Here is a 15,870-nt window from a genome sequence, read left to right as displayed (position 1 = left end):
AAGGACATGGATTTAACTGTACTCTTCAGTAGATAACAGGTCAAAAGATAGCTAATGCCTGTATTAGAGATTGAGTTTAATTATTTTATTCACTTATTATTATCAAAACATGCGGAATAAATTTTATTAAATCATAAAACAATCACAACCTATTCAAAGGTTTGAACTCACAGCGGTGGCCCAACACCACCAAACTCTGGAAAAAAAAAACAGAAAAAACATGTATTTTAAATTTTTGGCCAGAAAAATCATGTTTCAAATATCGTTTGATGAAAATGTCCCTCATCTTGGCAAAAGCTCTCAAACCTGAGACTTTGTGAAGTCGAATGTTTAAGAGCTTTTGCCAAGATGAGGGACATTTTCATCAACATTCGACTTCGCAAAGTCCCAGGTTTGAGAGTTTTCATCAAGATGAGGGTCATTTGGATGGATTGATTGATTGATTAATATTTGAAAAATTAGTTTTCTGGCTAAAATTTGAAATACATGGGGTTTGGGTTTTTTTCAGAGTACGGGCAGAGCAGTCTGATGTCACATCTTGTAACAAAATCAAATACTGTTGAGCTTGGTCAGTGACTGATTGAATGACATTGGTCAGAACACTCTGACCAAGTAAAGTGTATTTGATTTAGGCACTTTGCCCAGATTACCTCATTTCTGTCCATGAGTGCGTGGCTTGAGGCGGGAACAACAATTGTGTAGAATATTGAATAAATGTAGCCCAACAGGCAACTTGCATCGTATGGAATGGAAGTTTGATTCCATAATGCGTGTTGTTTGAATGAATAAAGCATTATGAAGGACATTGAGCATGGTAAATCCATGGTAGGGCATTGTATAAATGTATTTATTTATTTGCCTTTCTCTTTATTAAGATCTGTAATTATATCTTTACAGCTATTTGTCAAAAAATGGATATTTAAACCTAAAGCTAGTCTCAGTGATGCTGAAATTGCTTAATAGAATTACAAGCATAATAAAACCTTTAAACAAAAACAAACAAAGGCAGTTTGTATTCATTCTTTTGTAATCAGTTCAGGTTTTGGGCCATTTCCAATGGAATCTAATAATTCATTTCATTTGATAATAGACATAGAATTCTCATGAAACATAAACTTACATATTTCAGTTTTACTTTCATTCTTCACTTAATTCTTCTCTTTCTCCTTTTTTCAGGCCTTGTACCAATCACAATCGGTAGAAAGGCCGTGGACCATGTCACGGGTGAACTCAGTCCTGTCATCGGTATCAGACGTAACCCAGAGAACAAGATGGCTGTGCCTGTCACTCTGTCATCCAGCAGTCATCGCAAGCCACACCCACCTCCTGGTGCTGTGGCCCTATTGGAGGAGGAAGTCATTGCAAGGCGTGGCTACTGGAGAAGACAGAAGGCTAGAGAGGAAGAGGTGACGCTGAAACAGCACCAGTTGGCAATACAGCTCATGTTTGAACTAGATAGTGTGAACTGCAGGCAAGTGATTCTATTTTTAGTTCTATCTTTTGATTATTCCCTTTGTTGGTGATGTCATGTTGCTAGTCAAGTTTTCATGTACAACAAATAATATTTCCTCTTTCTGAAAGATGTTTCCTTGATTATCTTGTACATTCTTCAAGTCTTTGCAGCATGCAGGTAAACTGAGAAGATGAAGGTAAAATCTTATCAAAGGGTTTTACTTGTGATTATACGTAGGGGGTGAGAGTGGGCATAGTTTATAAAATGCACAAATGAAAAATTCTGTATTTCTGATTATTTTGATCCAAATTTTTCATTCACCCAGTACTGGTATAATACCAGACTGAGATTGTGGGACAAATTTGAACTTTAACTCTCTCCTTACCGGCCATTTTCTGGATTTTCCCCAAAACTTCACCCCCAACATACACAAAAATAGATTTCATTCAAATCTTGCTATACATATTTTTTTCTCTGCTAAACGAGCTCCTCAACATAGTGTTAATACACTTAACTATAGCAAACATTTTTGTTCGAATATGATGTACAAAAGAAATCAGACTGAGAAAAATGTTGGTTGCATCTTAACGAATGTGACGATTTCTCTATGGGTGGTAAGGAAGGAGTTAGGGCCTGAAAGAGATATTTATTTCATTTTTTTTCCACTACATTACTCATATTGAGTGGTGGTGATCAATAGTGATTTCTTTGATATCAAATTAACCACAATGCAATTACTTCTTATCATGCTCAAACTTGAAGAGTAAAACTGTAGCACAAAAAAAGACCTGCCTACTACTACGAAAAATTCGTAAAAATACGAATTTTTTGGCTTCAACCGCAGAAATAAATAGACATTTTTGATTCAATACAATGTGTTAAAAGAAAACTTTGGGACCACAAAGCATCTGTTCAGGGTTTTGAAGACATATTTAATAGTGGTAAAGATAAAATATTAAATTGTAAAGTTAACTGTAGTAATTTTATTTCTTCCCTCTGAAAACTACGAATTTTTTACATTTCAAGTAGGCAGGTTTGCAAATATCTTAACACGCATGCAATGTTGATATATTCACAGAATGGTCGAGAAATCAGTGGAACAAATCGACTCCCTGGTCAACCAGCTGAATGAGATGGCTAAGGATGAGTCCAAGAGGAGAGGAGCTGCCACCCAGGAAATGGGAACGATTATCCCCCCTGATGTCATCGCCATCTTGACTGACGGAGATAAGACAGAGGCAGAAAGGGAGATGACCCACTCAGCCACCCACGTACGATTCTCTGAGGTGATACGTAAGTTCTTCACCAAGCTGCAGCAAGAGGAGAAACGTTACAAGGATAGAATGGCTGATTTGGAAGGTGCCATGAATCCCGATGCAGAGAACACAGCCTTACAGAGATACCAGCAGGCAAGGAGAACTAGATTTTTATAATATTACTATTGTTTTAATGGGGAAGGATTTGAGAGAGCGTCCCTAATAGAAGGAACTAAATTTTTGTCACTCAGCTCTTTGTTATTGGTTTTAGATAGCCATTTTAATGATTTCTTCTCACCAAATTATATCAATCAAACTATAAATGTTTAAGGTTACTCATAATTTTATGTTTTGATATGTTATATCTGGTTGGCAGATGTTGTGAGTAATTTAGCTTAAATGCATAGCATCAATAGCTCAGTTACAGTAGTCTTTCAGAGTCATGAGGTCCATGGAGCTGGAGTTTATCCTGATTTCTCTAGCATGGAACAGACAATAGCAATTGCTTGCTATCCTTTTGATAGAATGATAGTCTATTTCAAAGTACTTTCCACCAGATCTTACAAACTCAGCAACCCAATATTACTGCTGGCTGGACAGAGAGGTCAGGAAAAAAACCTCGACTTCATTTGGGATTAAAATTGGTCCCTTTAGGTGTGAATCGAGTGCTCCACTTTACGAAGGTGTCCAGTATACAGTTGTCAGACTAAGACCTCGATTAAAATCAGGCAACTGGTGTAATCTTGTGATTGTAAGAAATTCAGATTTTACAGATACAGAATTGATGTTAACTGGAACTGTCTCTAAATATGTATATACCATGCTTTAGTTGGTTCTATTATGATTTGGTTGGGTGATAATTTCTACAATGTTATAAGTATAACAAGTGGGGTCGAAGCCACCGAGTGGTATGGTATTGAACTGTGACCTGGAAGGTCCTGTGTTCATGCCCCACTTCAGGCACTTTCATTTTTTTCCTTGGGCAAGATTATTAACCCCCAATTTGTTCACTGTGGACAATATGGGTGATTCCTGTTGACATCAGATATCTTGTTTGATGGATTATCTATATTCCTTCATGGAATGCCCAAGGGACAGTATCCAATGATGCTGTGGCGGAAGGCGCAATTACTTATACATATATTTATCTCCCTTGACATTCCAGGGCAAACTGAGACTCCAGGCAGAACTGAGAGAGCAGCTGAAGATGCGTGTGGAGTCACTGGACGAGGACCACTCCAGTTTGCAATATTCCAGGGAGTACTCGGAGCTCTGTGCCAATGAGGCGAGGGTGGTGCTCACACGTAGTGCACTTCTGGCTGGTGATTTCGATGCACAGGTGAAGATCATTGTCTCATATTTTTTTCCTTAGAAATTTTTCTGTTGTAGATTGACAAAACATATTTATTCTGTTGTAGATTGGCAAAGCATAATTATTCTGTTGTAGATTGGCAAAATATATTTATTCGGTTGTAGATTGACAAAACATATTTATTCTGTTGTAGATTGACAAAACATAATTATTCTGTTGTAGATTGACAAAACATAATTATTCTGTTGTCGATTGACAAAACATAATTATTCTGTTGCAGATTGACAAAACATAATTATTCTGTTGTAGATTGATAAAACATAATTATTCTGTTGTAGATTGACAAAACATAATTTGATAAAACATATTTATTCTGTTGTAGATTGACAAAACATATTTATTCTGTTGTAGATTGACAAAACATAATTATTCTGTTGTAGATTGACAAAACATAATTATTCTGTTGTCGATTGACAAAACATAATTATTCTGTTGCAGATTGACAAAACATAATTATTCTGTTGTAGATTGATAAAACATAATTATTCTGTTGTAGATTGACAAAACATAATTATGCTGTTGTAGATTGATAAAACATATTTATTCTGTTGTAGATTGACAAAACATAATTATTCTGTTGTAGATTGACAAAACATAATTATTCTGTTGTAGATTGACAAAACATATTTATTCTGTTGTAGATTGACAAAACATAATTATACTGTTGTAGATTGACAAAGCATAATTATTCTGTTGTAGATTGGCAAAATATATTTATTCTGTTGTAGATTGACAAAACATATTTATTCTGTTGTAGATTGACAAAACATAATTATTCTGTTGAAGATTGACAAAACATAATTATTCTGTTGTAGATTGACAAAACATAATTATTCTGTTGTAGATTGACAAAACATAATTATTCTGTTGTAGATTGACAAAACATAATTATTCTGTTGTAGATTGACCAAACATAATTATTCTGTTGTAGATTGACAAAACATAATTATTCTGTTGTAGATTGACAAAACATAATTATTCTGTTGTAGATTGTATTCTGTTGTAGATTGATAAAACATAATTATTCTGTTGTAGATTGACAAAACATAATTATTCTGTTGTAGATTGACAAAACATAATTATTCTGTTGTAGATTGACAAAACATAATTATTCTGTTATAGATTGACCAAACATAATTATTCTGTTGTTAATCAACAAAACATTTTTTTAAAAACAACTTTGGCCAGACATTTTTACTTCAAATAGATTCATGGATTAAAATGAAATTGTCAGAAATTCTTAAATCGGAGACTTAAACGGCTTGTACAGCTTAGTGGATTTGTGGTATGGCATTTGCCTCTGGACTGATAGGTTTCCGGTTGAGTCCTGTTGTTGACAGTGCAAGTTAAGAGTTTGAAGAAGACTCTTTACTTACATTCTCTCACCTACTCAGGTGTGAAATGAGTAAATACACAGCCTGCAACAGCACTGTTTCTGTATACACGAAAAAGGTGATAGCACCATAGACGTTATGTCTTGTCCTACATGTTCAGCATTGCTGTTATCTGAGGACCCTTTGAATGGCTATGTGTCTTGTGCTATGATTCTCACTTTTGGATCGGAAGGTCCAGGGTTCGAGTCCCGCTCGTAGCAGTGCATCGTTGAGTCCTTGTAAAATGCTTTTTTTAATCACATTCTCTCTCCGTACTCAGGTTTTAAAATGAGTACCTGACCATTAACAACGTTGTCTCTGTTGGAATATATTGTAATATCACCTAACAGGCATCATGTTTTGTCTTACATATTTAGTATTGCTATTGGCTTGGGACCCCTTGTAAAGTACTTTGAGCATGTTTAGTGGATATTAAGTTACATAAATGCTCTTTCTCTTTTGCTCTATTTTAAGCTTTTTAAAGTTAATTGACCTTTCAATGACCCATGAACTCTCAACCCAATTCTACTTTTCAGCTTTGTGGAGTCTATGGTGACGCTTCTGATGCAGCAGGCCAGGACTCGGAGCTGATCCCACTCCTCAAACAACTCATTGCCATGTTAGAATCTGGAGGACCTTTCTACCTGTCACCTGACCTGCTGAGACTACTCAACAAACAAGATGGCGGACACACAGACATCACCAATATCAACATTGCTGGTCAGTAGAAATCATATGCTGTTTCTAGACATTTTCCGTATAAGAAATGGATTAGCAAGTCAAAGACTGTATATGGTTACCTTTTTAAACTTTATTTTATAACACGCAGGGATCTCCAATAGCTCAGTAGGTAGAGCACTCACTTCACAAACAGAGGGATCGAGATTGATCCCGGGTGCAGTCGAGAATTTTTTTCTGACCCTTCTGTCCACCCAGCAGCTGTCTGTTATATTTTGTGGAAAGTACTTTGCGATGGACTAGCATCCCATCCAAAAGATATCAAGCAATTGCTATTGTCCTTGTCACGCTATAGAAACCAGGATAAACTCCATCTCCATGGGCCCAATGGCTCTGAATGGACTTCTTTACTTACTTTTATAACACTTTTAATTTGGTGAAGAATGTAACAAGTACCTCATGAATGGCTATGTGTTTATCTCTTTATTTATTTATTTACTTACTTGTTTATCTATTATATTTACTATTTATTTATTATTTATTAATGTTTATCATTATTATTTGTACTTATTTATTTATCTATTTATTTATTTATTTATTTTATTTGTTTATCTATTATTTATTTATGTACTTATTTATTTTTTATTTATTTATATTAGTACTTTTTTATTATCTTATTTTTTTTTTATTGTTATTTCATTGATTAATTAATTTTGTTTTGTTTTGTTGGATTCTAGGGGCGGGTGCAAGCACACATACTGTACACACACTCAGAGATCCAGACTCAAAGAGAAAGAAGGCAGACGTATCTCTGGTAAAGAGTGGAACAGTTCCTGGAGATAACGAGGTCAGATCAATCAACCAGCAAGTCGATACCATGCTGGACCAACAATCCAACGGCCCTGCTGTCATTGTGATTGGAGATATGTCCAGGGCCAAGACGACTGGAACTCTCACTGATGAAGAATACAGAGATAAGAAGAAATATCTATTTGAGAAACAGGCTTATGAAGCTGCCAAACTTGAAAATGACTTGCAGTCTACGGAAGTGAATACCATCAACGAGACTCTTGAAGAGTTTGAGAAGAAGAAAGCTAATGCATCTACGGAGATGTCGGATGACTTCAGGAAGAGACTGGCTCAAGCAAAGACTGAATCGGAGAAAGACAAGATCATGATGGAGTATGCGGCCAATGCGGCCCAATTGTCAGACAAGCTGGAGAAGGAGAAGCAAGAGAGATTGGCTCAACTGAGAGAGAAGTTGTTGGAGAAGAGACGTCGTGGAAAGAAAGACTTGCACAATAAGCATATCTCTGAAGCTCAAGGTAAATTTATGATTGAGTGGTTATGTTAAATTTGTTTTGTTTTGGTGGGGGGGGGGGGTTCTTTGTATTTTAATATTATTATTGTTGTGTTCTATTGGTTTTTAAAAAATCTTGATAGATAATTTAAAAAGAGAGGATATTTTAAACACACTTTTTGTATATCTCTATTAAAAATTTAGATTAATATTTTTTTTTAATAGTGTCTTTGTTAGATTTTGTAATTTGGCATCTACCACCATCGTTTCAGTCTACTCCTTTAAAGAAGATTGATTTTCTTTGATTAATTATCTTTAAACTTTTTTGGGATTGAAGTCATTTTCAGTATTTGTGTGTCAGTTGAGTATTATTTTAGAAGAAACAAAATAGCAAGATTTCATTATTATTCATTGTTAACTCCCCTGTGATTTCAGCCTTTGGAGTTCCTCCAGACGAGGTGCCAGATATGCCAGCTTTGTCACATGATGAGCTCGACCACCATCTGAAGATGACTCAACAAGGACAGGAAAAAATGAATGCTGAGGTAAAGCAGTTATACCAAATCATGTTTGAACTTGAAAATTTGTTGTCATAGGGTAATACAGTACATGCCGGCTTTAAGCACGGTCATCGGGGGAGAGCATAAGCGTGCTTAATGCCGAACCATGCTTGAGTGCGAAGTAGAGATTTCCATGTAGAGAATTTCCACAGTTTCTTCCCTTTGTATGGAACTCGTGATCGCGCACAAGTCTACGGTGTCATTTATATTTTTGGGTTTTTTCTTTTTGGTTTATTTGTTGTTTTTTGGGGGTTTTAAAAATTTATTTACTTATTTATCATTGCAATAACAATAAGGAAAGAGTAATGAAGAAATCAAAAGGTATGAAAAAGGTAGTGAAAATAAAAACATGGAATAATTTGACATGGTGGAGAAAGTTGGGCGTTGGGAAGGATCGGGGCTGTTTCATTTTGAGGGGAAATAATCAGTAGAGTGCTTTGCTTTCGATTTGAAATAACACTCCCCTGTACAGCTCTTGTAATTGCCTCAAATTAAGTTTGAGATGTGAGGCCAGCAGACTCCATGAACAAACGAATAGTGTTCAGGCTTTGCAACAGCTCAGAGGATGAAGGCATAGACCCATTACAAAATAGTGCTCCCTTCTATCCTCCTATATCTGTTACCCAACATGCTTTCTGCCTTTGTCTTGGAATGAGATTACTTGGTTTTGTCCTGGCCCTGGCCAGATACCCTGAGACCAGTGCTTGTGTCAGGACGAGACATTTAGGTGTTCTCAAACTAAGTACACTGATAATGTACTCTTGGAATCTTTATCTGTTCCCTATTTGAACCAATTCCCCTTTGTCTTACTTTTTCTTGGGTACTTTAATTGCAATTCTAGAAGTTTTACTATTATCCCATTGTCTTCCTTTTTACTGGCGCTGATATGACCTAAATGTGTGCAATCGCTGTAAAACCCTTAAAAACAAAAACAAAAACAACCACTTTAACAGGGTCTTTAGTAACCATTCATTTGAATAATCTGACTATTTTTACCTTTGCAATAGTGAGGTCTGTATGATTTTGAGTTTTCTAACCAAATCTTGCTCTATTTCCAAAGGTCAAACTTGCCTCCAACAATGACTTGGAGGCTGAGATGATGGAAGATGAGGAAGAGAACTTGAACAAACTGATGAAGAACCTAGGCCTGAGCAAGCAGCAGATGTCTGAGGTACAGAAAGCTCTAGAAGGTCAAGGGTCAATCAGCCAATCTCTCCTCGCTATGAAGGAAAAGCTGAAGCAGAGGGCTGGAAGGTAAAGTGATTATTCTCTCAACTCTGAAACTCATGATGAGCTGCTTGAAGCAGTGGACTGTGAAAATGAATGGACAAGAATAATTAGATTAAGAAATTAAGGAGCAAAAAGTCCCAGGTTTGAGAGTTTTTGGCAAGATGAGGGTCATTTAAATCGATCGATATTTGAGGGACGAGTTTTCTGGCCAAATTTTCAAATATGGATTTTTTCTGAGTATGGCTAATCAGAAGGTCAGAGGTTCGATCCCCAATCGAGGTCGACTGATTTTTTGGGATGGCTTTTTTCTTGTATTTTTCTTTCTTGTTTTGTCTGGCACCTTTCATATCTTTAAAAATAATTAAAATTGCTTACAAAGAAAAAAATAACAAATTTTTTTGACATGGAATATTTCAGGGATTCGTTTTATATTTTTGTTTTTGGAGTATTTATACCAAGAACTCGCTGTTCTATGAAAGCTGCCAAATTTTTTTTTCTTCTTTGTCAATGTTCAGGAAGAACAGTTTTCCATTATATATATTTATTTACCAAATTGTAAATTTGACAAAATCGACAATTAGTTATGTAACATACTTCACTTAAAATTATCATTGCAAAATTAATTCATGGTATGTGTTTTGTTTGTTTTGCAGGAACAAACTTCGTGAGCTGAGTGCAGAGGAAATGGCTTCCCTGAGTGAAGAGGAGAGAAAGATGTTGATGGACCAAATGGAATTGATGACGGAGGCAGACAGGCTGTCAGAAGATGCAGCTTTGATGAAGGCATTCAAGCAACAAGAAATGGTAACACCACTCAAATATTATTAAATTGATACTTTTCGGTTTTTAAAATATTTTTATTTATTTATTTACTTATTTGTTTATATTAATGTGTTACTTTTTGTTTTATTGTAGATAACTTTTATAGACTGATTTTTAAAAAAATAGAATATCAACTTTGAGTAATATCGACACACAATGTAAAGTAAGTAGAATAAAAAATACAAGAATTTTCTAAGTAAACATGGGGTGTGAAGAGCCAGCAGTACTCATTTTAAAATCAATACCCTTGATATTTGTTAATGCTAATGATTCAAATAATTATTTGCGCTAAAACTTCTTTTGATATTGAAAATCTCAAAATCAAATAAAATGATTTGATCTAATATATAACAATCATTATACATAATAATATATATATTATATAATATATATATATATATAATATATAATATATTATATATATAAATTAAATATGTAATACTATTTTGATATTATCCAATTTCATCTCATCTTCAACACGAGATAAAATTATTTAATCTATAATAATTTATATACAGTCACGTCTCTCTAATCCAGAATACCAAAGTCTAGAGGTGCCCAAATGAGTCAATAAAATGTATAATAATATAAAAGGGAGTAAAAATGACTCTTATAAAAGAGTTTGTTTACTTTGTGTTGTATCTTTTATAGAGTAATTTTTACTCCCTTTATTTTACTATACATTCTAATCCAGAACTCCACAATCCGGATGTGTCCATTATCTGAACAGGTTGCTTGTGGATGGATTTTTAAAATTCTTTATTAGTACACTTTATAGGAACTGATTCCACTATCCGGATGTCTCTGTAATCTGGACAAAATGCTGGGAACAGAGGTGTTCAGATTGGAGAGACAAGACTGTATATTATTAATTGATATTATCATGATTTATCTCATCAGGAACGAAGACGTGCTGCACAAGAAGCTGCACTCAGAGAAGCTCTCAAGAACTCGTCCGAGGATGAAAGGAATAGAATCCTGGCCCAATTCAACGATGACCAAAATCGTTTGGCATCAAGACTTCGGGACGAGAAGGAATCCAATAAGGACAAGATCAAGGCCAAGGTGGCCGCCAAGAAGAGGATGAAGGAACAGCTGAACAAGGATACGGCTGTGGATAAAGAATTGGACAGGATCACCAAGACTCATGTGAGTGGTGCTTTCAATGTCTTACTTTGATTCTCATTTCCTTACTTACTTACTTATCCGGACCAGCGACCACCTGAGCTCTAGCCCTTCGGTCTCGTGCCATGACGTAGAAGTTAGATGTCTTTTGTAGTGTTCCTGGTGTCTTCTGAGCTTATTTAGGTAATCAGTCTTTACAGAAGTGGTCATATGGGAAAACATACATCTACCCGTGGCGCTCATTGCCCAACTGTTCTGATTCTGATTTCCAACATGTTTGTGGTTATTTCAGTGCTTGCAAGGGGTCCCTGATAGATCAGTTGGTAGAGCACTTGAATCACACGCAAATAAAGGGACTGGGATTGATCCTGGGTGAAGAGATTTTTTATTTTTCTGATCCCCTGTCCATCCAGCAGTGATTGGGTAGTTGGGTCTGTTAGATCTGACGAAAAGTACTTTGCAATAGACTGGTATCCTGTCCAAAGGGTAGCAAGCAATTGCTATTGTTATTATTATTATTATTATTATTATTATTATTATTATTATTATTATTATTATTATTATTATTATTATTATTATTACTATTATTATTATTATCATCATTATTATAATTATCATAATTATTATTATTATTATAATTATCATATATTATTTTATTATTATTATTTATTATTATTATTTATATTATTATTATTATCATCATTATTATAATTATCATAATAATTATTATTATTATAATTATTATTATTATTATTATTATTATTATTATTATTATTATTATTATTATTATTATTATTATCATCATCATTATTTGTTGCAGGCTGCTAAGAACGATGCAGAGGCTGCCAATGTGATCACCAGCATCAATGAAAAACTCCACAGTGAGAAACTGACCAGCCAGCAGCAAGCTCTGATTGACGACCAGCTCAAGAAGCAGGAGGAGATGGAGGTCAAGTTTGGAAAGAAGTCAAGAGAGGCAGAGAGAAACTTGGAAGAAGATTTGATCAAACAAAAGAAGGATGCAGATGAGAAACTTGATCAGCAACTTAAACTTGTAAGCTTTTTTATTATTTTTCTAATACAAAAAAAAAAAGATAGAGCATTTATACAGAGCAATATCCACTAAACATGCTCAAAGCGCTTTACAAGGGGTCCCTGGCCAACAGCTTTTGGCCTTTGTAATTTTAGATTGTCATTTTGATTTTTTAAAATATACATAAATGTTATTGTTCAATTCTAAGATTTGTTGTATTTTGCTCTTTTTGATGGAGTTTGAAAAATATGATGTTATCAAAATTTAAACTGATTTTCGTATTTTTTTCTCATTAGTTTTAATTGAGCTTTCCTCAGAAGTTTTAACAATAATTACTTTTATTTTATGATTGCATGTATATCACATAATGAATAAATTTATTTACAAGTTAAGTTGAATGGGATAATAAAGTAATTTTTACACATGATGGGGTTTTAATCTGTATTATTCCACTCTTCTCCCTTTATAGTAACGCGTAATGATATCAAGTTTACAATAATAATTTGTGACGTCCGATTATACATGTTCACATCAGGGTAAACAAGTTAACATCAGGGTATATAAGTTAACATCAGGGTATATATAAGTTAACAAAATTTACAGTCCACCTCACCAAACAGTAAATGTAAATCCCACATTTTTACAGTAAACTCAATTCATTTCATCTCGTTATTATTCCACTGCAAAGGTGTTGGATAACCATCAAGCCAACTTTGATAGGAACGTTGTCCTCCAAGGCAAGAATATCTCTGAGGAAGAATACAAAAAACTTCTTGAACAATACCAGAATGAACAAGAAGGCATCAAGAGGAGTATGGATGCTGAGAGGCTCAAACAGAAGAAGATTCTAGAACAAAGGGTAAGAAATATATAAAGTTTTAATAAGCGATCTGGAGGAACTTTAATAAAAGAATAGGAATGCTATGAGTTCTGAGTTTTAAAAAAAAAAAAATCGTTAGCATTTATAGAGCGCAATATCCACTAAATGTGCTCAAAACACTTTACAAGGGATCCCTAGCCAACAACACAGTTAACATGAAGGATGAGACATGCCGCCTGTTGGGCAATATTACATTTTTTTTTTGGACAGACAAAACGCTGTTAAGGCCAGGTACTCATTTTACACCTGAGTATGGTGAGAGAATGTAAGTTAAGAACCTTTTCCAAGGACTCAACTATGTGCCGCTCAGTACTAGAACCCAGGACCTTTCTATTTGAAGCGGAGTGTCATACCACTAGACCACAAAAGTGCACTTGGCTACAACAGAATGAAATGGTGACAGTATGCTAGACTGTTTGTATAAATAAATGGCAAGTGGGCTTTTTAAAATATGTCTATATATAAGAAAATTTTACTAAATTTTTTATTCATCATGGAAATTCATGTATTCAACAGTTTCAGCTTGTTGCTAAGATGGATACTGTGAGCTTCTGAGCACTGAATCACAATCTTATAGATAATTATATAAAATATGTGAAGGATGATATTTATAACCTAAACATATTGCACAATGTAACTGCACAATTATTCCTTTGATTGTATTGTTGTTGATGTTGTTGTTTTCTGTTATTGTTTCTATTTTTGTTTTGTTTTGTTTTTCTTTTGTTATAATTTAGGTTTTCTGTTCTTGTTGTGTTTTGTTTTTTGTTTTTTGTTTTGTTTTGTTTTGTTTTTTGTTTTTTTGTCTTATTTTTTCTTTTGATTTGTTGATGTTGATTTTGGTGCGAGTAATTTTAATGTTGTTCTTATTATTTTCCCTATTATTATATAATGTTTTCTTGATGCACCCATGATTATTTTTGTTATGATAGTTATTATAGGGCTCGGATTGTTTGGAATCTCAATCTCGTCATAATGACGTTTTGTTTAAAGTCAAGTTGTGTATTTCTTGATTTACATTTTCACAAATTTATCCCCTCAAATTTTGTGAAAGTTTACAATGTAAAACCCTACAAACTGTGGAGTGATCTTCGACAATATTGGAGGTTTCCACGAGAAGAAGAAGAAGAATAAGAAGAAGAAAGATTATAAATTATAATTTGCCCTTTGAATCAGAGCAGCCTCCAATATGTTCTGGCCAATTAGGTTGAGATTGAAAAGCACATAATATTATCTTTCTGTGTATTTGTTGGTTTGGGTTTTGTTTTGTTTTTATTAAAAACTTTAAAAAAATTTAATCATTTATTTTATAAGTTAAGAGAATTGAACAAAGAAAGAAATCAAATAATTTTTAAAAATCTGTTTGCTGCAGCTAGGGATTTAAAATGTTCAATTTGGGGGTGGGGCATTCATTCTGACCATTATGCAACTAAAGTTATCTAACCAATGAGACATTTTAATATCTTAACAGTAATAATGAAAATGTTGCAGCTTGAAGCTCGAAGGAAAAAATAACGATCAATATTGAAATGTAAGATTCAATTTATTAAACAAAGACAGATACTGTGGACGTTTCGGGTTTCCTCTTTATCAACAAAGAATTTGAGCAGACAATTAGACACCTCACTATTATGCTCTGCATGATGAGATAAAGAAAGGAATAATAAATAAATAAGAACATTTTTTTAAAATACAAGAATGAATAAATAAACGTAATAAAATATTATGTTTACATAATTTTGTAAAGCAGTATAGTAAATGAAATAAGAATAAAAGTAATAGTAAAAGTAAAAAGAAATTCATTTTTCACACATTTTCCTCATCTTGTTTTAGATGGATTTTATACTTGGAGCTCCCCAAGGTGTTCAGGAGCACCGTTTATTTTCTTAGGGCGAACATTGTTATCAATGCCTTACAACTTACATGCATCAGGTCTTGTCTTGTGTGTTAAATCTATGCTGTTCCACTATTGGGAAAGCCTGATGTTAACATAGATAAACCCTGTATAAATACAATCTTTTTAATTTCCTTTTTAACTCTCTCCTCACATGCATTTTCAGAATTTTACCAAAAATGTTACACCCACCCTAAACAAAAAATAGATTTATTTATTCAAACAGAAAAGCAAAAAGCAAATTCTATATATAATATTCTTCAGGAAAATAAGCTTTTAAAAGACATTGTCAAGTTTTTATAGCTATAACAAAATATTCTTTTTAAATGATGTGATGAGGAAAAGAAATCAGAATGAGAAAATTGTTGGTTGAATCGTAACAAATGTGATGCGTTTCCTATGATTGGTAAGGATTGGGTTAAATACATGTTCTTTTAAATGGTAAACAAAATTTAGTTATGGTTTTAAATATATGTAATATCGTTTTAGATGGCTGAGAGAAAGAACAAACAATTGGAGCAACTCCAGGAATTACACGCTCATGAAATGGAGGATGAGTTAGTGAAGCAGCAACAAGAACGAGATGCTCTCAATGACAAGCTGGCTAGGGAGGTGGAAGGAGCTGCCCTCAAGGAATCTCTCAAGGTGAGGAATTGAAAAATAGAAGTAGTCAGCTATGTGACCTGATTGTCAGTCAAATTTATGAATATTGATATGAGTATTTGTTTTATAATCATTGTGTCTGGTGTTCCAACAGAGACAATCACCTGAATAGCACACATGAATTACAAATAATTCAACTCTGTATTTATAGCACACATGAATTACAAATAATTCAACTCTGTATTTATAGCACACATGAATTACAAATAATTCAACTCTGTATTTCAACAT

The 15,870-nt window shown here is 33.9% G+C and overlaps 1 protein-coding gene across 1 annotated transcript in view; it reads left to right on the top strand.

Annotated features, from left to right (window-relative positions):
* Positions 1-15,870, top strand: part of LOC144959016 (uncharacterized) — a 212,342-nt gene that overhangs the window by 179,154 nt on the left and 17,318 nt on the right. The window contains exons 86-97 of the mRNA XM_078891350.1: positions 1,177-1,471; positions 2,532-2,862; positions 3,875-4,048; positions 5,991-6,174; positions 6,870-7,457; positions 7,868-7,977; positions 9,053-9,246; positions 9,876-10,026; positions 10,945-11,193; positions 11,990-12,223; positions 12,891-13,061; positions 15,466-15,621. Coding sequence (XP_078747476.1) covers positions 1,177-1,471; positions 2,532-2,862; positions 3,875-4,048; positions 5,991-6,174; positions 6,870-7,457; positions 7,868-7,977; positions 9,053-9,246; positions 9,876-10,026; positions 10,945-11,193; positions 11,990-12,223; positions 12,891-13,061; positions 15,466-15,621 — 2,837 coding nt within the window. The remainder of the gene's footprint in view (positions 1-1,176; positions 1,472-2,531; positions 2,863-3,874; positions 4,049-5,990; positions 6,175-6,869; positions 7,458-7,867; positions 7,978-9,052; positions 9,247-9,875; positions 10,027-10,944; positions 11,194-11,989; positions 12,224-12,890; positions 13,062-15,465; positions 15,622-15,870) is intronic.

Source organism: Berghia stephanieae, chromosome 13, assembly GCF_034508935.2.
Source record: "Berghia stephanieae isolate SIO BIC M18660-M18661 chromosome 13, UCSD_Bste_1.3, whole genome shotgun sequence".
NCBI classification, from domain to species: Eukaryota; Metazoa; Mollusca; class Gastropoda; order Nudibranchia; family Aeolidiidae; genus Berghia; species Berghia stephanieae.
Note: the sequence above shows the minus strand (reverse complement) of the source record. Positions and strands in the feature narration are given on the sequence as shown.